Raw genomic sequence first — 5,345 nt, 5'->3', positions numbered from 1 at the left:
GCGCCCGCCTGACGGTCCTCTGGGCGGACGGGCTGCCCGGGCCCCCGCAGGGCGTCAGGGCCGAGACGGTCTCTGCCACCACCATCCAGGTGTCTTGGAGAGAACCCCTCCAGAACACCAAGGAGATCATCGGCTACGTGCTGCACATCCGGAAGGCCGCAGGTACGGTGCTCTGCCCGCCGCCCGGAGCAGCCTCAGCCTTCTCGTAGCTCTGCAGTGTGGCCACTAGGTTATCCAGGTCTGCCCTGCAGCAGGCTGAGCTGCCACCCGTGTTCCCCAGCACCTCCATCTTCCTGACAGACAGAGATGAGGCAGTTAAGCTCATAAATACCAAAAGGGTGAGGAGGCTGAAGCTGCGTGGTCAGATCTTGATTCTGTGATTCTATTCTATGCTGCCCACTTGGGTCTCTGGCAAAGAACACAGAAATATAAGTGGAAAATAACCACCTTAGAGACCAAAATTACCACTTGCAACATCTGTTTAGTCCCTCTGCCTCTTGCAAAGCCTAACACCTCTCTGTTCTTTTTTTTCCTTTGCACTTCAGATCCTGTAGAGATGGAGTACCAGGAGGCTGTTAGCAAGAGCACCTTCCAGCAGCTAGTGACTGATTTAGAGCCCTCGACCAGCTATAGCTTTTATATAAAGGCTTACACCTCCCGGGGTGCCAGCAAAGCCTCGGAAGTCACGGTGGTGAGCACGCTGGGGGAAGGTAAGGAACACTTGGTGCTGGGAGCAGCAGCTGCCAAAACCCACTGCGCCTCACAGTCACCCCCAGGCCCGCTCCAGGGCGCCCCGTGGTGTTGATGCTCCTCGTTCCCACTCCTCCTCATACTCTGGGATGTTGTGTAAAAGCCACTTGTTCTGATGCGTGGGGGTCGCCTGCCTGCCTTAAGCACGGCAGTGCCTCGCTCGGCTGATGTTGGGGGGCTGGGGGTGCAGTCTGGCTGCTCTCGTGTGTTGCAGCTGCTCTGGGCTCTCTCCTGCACTGCTTGCTAAGTGCTCGAGCAGTGTCTCAGCATCCTCCACCAGCTCTGGTACTCACAGCTCCTACTTGCTCGGTGCCACGCTTTGTAAAACCTGATTTTTTTCTGCTCTACCCTGGAGAAATCGCACTAGAGCTGCGCTGTCCTGACCTACAAATCCCTGCCTTGGAGCAGCCTTCTGTTTCAGTGGGAAGTTCAAGTGATCTCAGAGGCTTTTGCCCTGACTTGGCCTCCCAGATGTGGCCACCAGTTAGCTCCCCCAGTAAGAAAGAGGGTGCTCTAATGCAGGACCCTTGCACAAAGACGCCAGGCAGAAACCACAGCCCCAGCGTGGCACTTGAAGAACATTCTCCTAGGGACTTGTGTGCCTCTCCAGCACCTCTGAGTCTGGGCTCTTCTCACATATGGAGACTAATTTCTTAGGAGCATTGCATCATTCTCATGAACTCTCAGTAATTATGATTTTGAGCAGGGCTTTGGGTGTGAGGTTGTTATTTAGGATCAAATGAAAGAGCGTGTGGACTTCCAGGCAGGGGATCCAGTTCTTATTCCATTTTCAGCCCTTGCAGATGTTTGCTGCAGCAGTTAGGCAACAACACCAATAAATCCTCACCCTGCTGGGTTCTTACCCTGCAAGTTTATTTTCCTTGGTACTCCACAGGGAATCAGTCACCCCTGGAGTTTGTTTTTTCTTTCAATTTAGAGCCAGAAGGATGGTCTGAGGCAGAACTTGAAACTCCTTGACCCGATGCTTTGAGTTCAGCTACTGGAGCCAGAAGCCAGCCATGCTTCATAGAGCTGGCTGTTTCTGAAGAAGTCTGGGTCAGGCTAGAGAGGACTTTTTGTCATTATTCCCTTCAATCACGACAGGAATAGTTAGGTATCTGATAATGGGATCATAAATTTCCTGGTGCTCTGAGGTTTCAAGGCATCGCTGTCCTGCTCTGCTGGCCTTAAAAAAGGCTTGTCCTGTGGAAGAAAGCTTCAGCACTTAGCCTCATGTTCAGGATGGACAAGCTGGCCTGGTTGAGATCACTCAATCCCAGCTTGCATTTGCCTCATAGGAAGATAAAAAGAAACTTTAAAGCCCCAGTTCTGGCTTGACTTGTTTGCTTTTCTTCACTCGGGTGCCTGTTGCCTTCTGCTTACAGAGGAGTGGGTCAGAGAGCCAGGATCCAGTGGCTTTTGTCAACAAATTAAGGTTTTGCTGTAGGTTTGCCTCTTCTCACAGCCAAGCCACCTCAGCCCGTGCTTTCCTGAGGTGCACAGGAGAGCTGTGACTCCCCTGGGCTCAGGGAGCCCCTGGATCTGTGCTAACAGCCTCGGGAAGGGACGGGATTTTCCCAACACCCTGTGTCTCAGCTCTGCCATCCCAGCTCAGCACAGCACGTGTGAGATGTGCACTGAGGTGTGCCCAAAGCCCCGTGGTGGCAGGACCCCGTGTCACCCTGCTGCCATGTCCTTGTGTGGGAAGGCCACGGCGTGTGGAGCTGGGGGCCAGGGATGGCTCAGCAGAGCCAGGACAGCACTTGCCCAAGTGGCCAGCAGAGACGCTGCCAGCTGGGGACCAGTGTGAGTCCCTGTGTTGTACTGGTGTTGTCTGGAGTAGGAATATGGTGAAGGTGCTGAGGAGCAGGGCTGCTTTTGGCTTTCCAGGGCTAGGAATATGCTGGGAATGTGCTTGGCTGAAGCCTCCAATGCTTTCTAGAAGCACGATGCTCCTTCCTGTGTGCCAGTGACAATGTGGAACAGAAAGCAGAAGGGAAGCTGGTGTAGAGAAACTACTCAAGTGTGCCTTGTCCTCCACAGCCCCTCTCACTAGGAAGGTCCTCCTGCCTCCTTCCTGTCGTCCTCCTTTACCCCCTTTCACAAATGCCATGGTCTTTTAAATCTCAAACCCTCTCCGCTTCATTAAGCAGCACACACTCCTTGTTCTTGTCTTTTAATGCTTTTTAGGGTTTTCTCCAGGACTTTTTGACATTTCTCTAGGGTGAAGACTGTTCCTTTAGTCACCTTCGGCTAAAGACGCCTTCAAGAAGAAAGTTGAAATGACCTGGGGAAAATTCCAAACAGCACGGAAGAGGAAAACCAGTATCCCAGCCCTTAGCATGAGGGAGATGCCTCATTTATAGTAGCTCCATATTATGTCTTATGTATACTTCTGTGAAGCACCTCTACACTGGTGTGTGTACCTATATTTCTACACACACGCAGATATTCTCCATCTGTATACACTTATTTGTGTAATAACATTATAAACAGCACCTGCCTCCTGCGAGTGCACACCTATAATCAGTATTATACATATATATACTCTAAGTTTGAATAAATACTATATATTCCATACTTCGAAGGAGAGGTATTCTTGTGGTTTTTATTAAATGTAAGGCTCTGCAAGCAGAAAATAAAGCCAATGCTTTGCAATCAGGATGGCCCACATCAGTGTTTCTTTGTCCAGGGGATAATGTGATTTCCCTTCCTGTGGCCTTTTCACCCATGATTTGGAAAATAATACTCTAAGCAAGAGTTCAGCTTCTCAGAGGGGGGATTCAGACAGTTCCTAATTTTGCCCTGAAGGGAACTGGGAGAATTAGAAAAAAGAAAAGAAAAAAAAATATTTAATTGGATTGCAAAGCTATGCAGCCTTGGGAAGAATGGTACCTTCTGGTGTAAACAGAATTGACTGTTTTGCACCCAGAAAGTGCTAAGCACAACCTTCCCAGCCATGAAATGAGCAGCAGAATAAATCCCAGTACTTCAATCTGGGGTTTTTCCCATTGGCAGCACTCGGGCAGGATGGGATCTCATTCACCTGACCCAGGACAAGGGCTCTCTGAGTCTTGCCTCCTGGAATCCACGTGGAGATGCTCACCAGCCTGCAGGGACTTGTTCCTCTCCCTGTGCAGGGAGAGTTCCTCCTCCTGTGAAGGAGGGCATCACTTTGGGGAGAGACAGGGCTGCCCAGAGCCTCCTGCTCACCACGAGAGATGTCTTTCCTTCCCCTAAATCTCCTTGTGAGAAAGCTTGAGCTCTCGGTGCCTGGGAAAAGGCAAATAGTTGTGCTGTGTGTTTTTGCTTTTACTGTTGAATTGAGGAAATGGCCTTTTTAGCTCTCATCAGTCTTAGAGTGACACGGGCACATTTTCACCACTGCTCACTAAATGCCTGAACTCTCTGCCAGAGGCTGGGTTTGCACTGCTCATCCTTTAGAGACACTTTGAGGAAAAACAAGACAAAAAGCAGCATTGGTGGAATGCAAGCCCAGCAGTCCTTTTATTTGGTAACTCCTGAGCTTATAACCATGTGGGATGGAAAACACAGCTCCCCCTCAAAGCCTGCAGGCTGCTGGAGGAGCAGGGCTGTTGTTCTGCTGGATAATTTTGCTGCAGGGTGTAGCTGAGCTCCCTGCCTGGTAGAGCAGTACCCAAAACTCCTTCTCCCTCCTGGTGCTGAAGCAGAGTCCTGGGCAGGGCAGAACCTGCGGAGTCTGGTGCTTTGCACCTTCTGAATGATGACAAAAGCTGAGGAATTGATGGCAGCGTTTAGCCTGGGGGTGTTTTGTGGGAATGTGGTGAAAGAAAAAATCCTCATCCTTCTGAGACACATCTCTTGTGTTGGTGTGATCAGTGTAGGAGAAAGGGAGGGAGAGGGGAAGGAAGAGGCTTGGGGAAACCTGGTCCTGTGTGCCCCCGGTGCTGCACAGGGCTCCGGGGCAGGGTTTGGAGCAGAACCAGCTTTGGAAAACCCAGATATCTGCATCACAAGAAAACTGGCTGTGGTTTGCAGATCTTTGCCTCTCAGCCCAGGCTGATGGGGCAGGATGGAGCTTGGGGAGCTTTTTGAGCACCTGGGGAGGAAATGGCCATGACCCCCCTGCTGCAGCTCACCCCAAAAAGGAGGACAGGGTTTTGGGGCATTGACTGGAGTAAAAAGCATCCTGGTGGACTTTGAATCAGGCCTTGGTGACACCGGGCAGCAGCAGGGACATCTTCCCAGCTAAACCCCTCTGTTCCCCTAGGGGCAGGTAAGTGCTTGCCTACCCAAACAAGCCAGCCGCAGCTCTGCAGGTATCTCAGGCTGCTCAGGTATTTAGGGCTGTTAATGAGGATGCCCCAATTCTCTCCTGCATCCCCAGCACAGACTCACAAACCTCTCTCCTAAGGCCAACAGGGAGAACAAGCCCCTGCACACCCTACAAGCCAGTGCAGGTACCTGGTACGCTTTTAAGACAGATGTCTCCATCTCCATCCCTTCTGGTTCCTTCCTCCCTGGGGGATTAATCACTCTGAAAGGTCCTTGCTACCCTCAGGGCAAGGGCAAAAAAAAGTGGAATTTGGAAATGGATTGTGAAAGTCGCGGCA

General features: G+C 51.2%; 1 protein-coding gene across 1 annotated transcript in view; it reads left to right on the top strand.

The window, feature by feature from the left end:
• The window catches only part of IGDCC3 (immunoglobulin superfamily, DCC subclass, member 3), a gene marked incomplete at its 5' end in the record, with an annotated part of 27,478 nt that overhangs the window by 18,022 nt on the left and 4,111 nt on the right, over window positions 1-5,345 (top strand). The window contains 2 exons of the mRNA XM_008937803.1: window positions 1-162; window positions 546-710. The exon at window positions 1-162 is cut by the window's left edge and continues 107 nt beyond it. Coding sequence (XP_008936051.1) covers window positions 1-162; window positions 546-710 — 327 coding nt within the window. The remainder of the gene's footprint in view (window positions 163-545; window positions 711-5,345) is intronic.

Source organism: Merops nubicus, unplaced genomic scaffold (genome assembly GCF_000691845.1).
Source record: "Merops nubicus isolate BGI_N331 unplaced genomic scaffold, ASM69184v1 scaffold6263, whole genome shotgun sequence".
Classification (NCBI taxonomy): Eukaryota; Metazoa; Chordata; class Aves; order Coraciiformes; family Meropidae; genus Merops; species Merops nubicus.
This window is presented reverse-complemented; position numbering and strand designations above follow the sequence as displayed.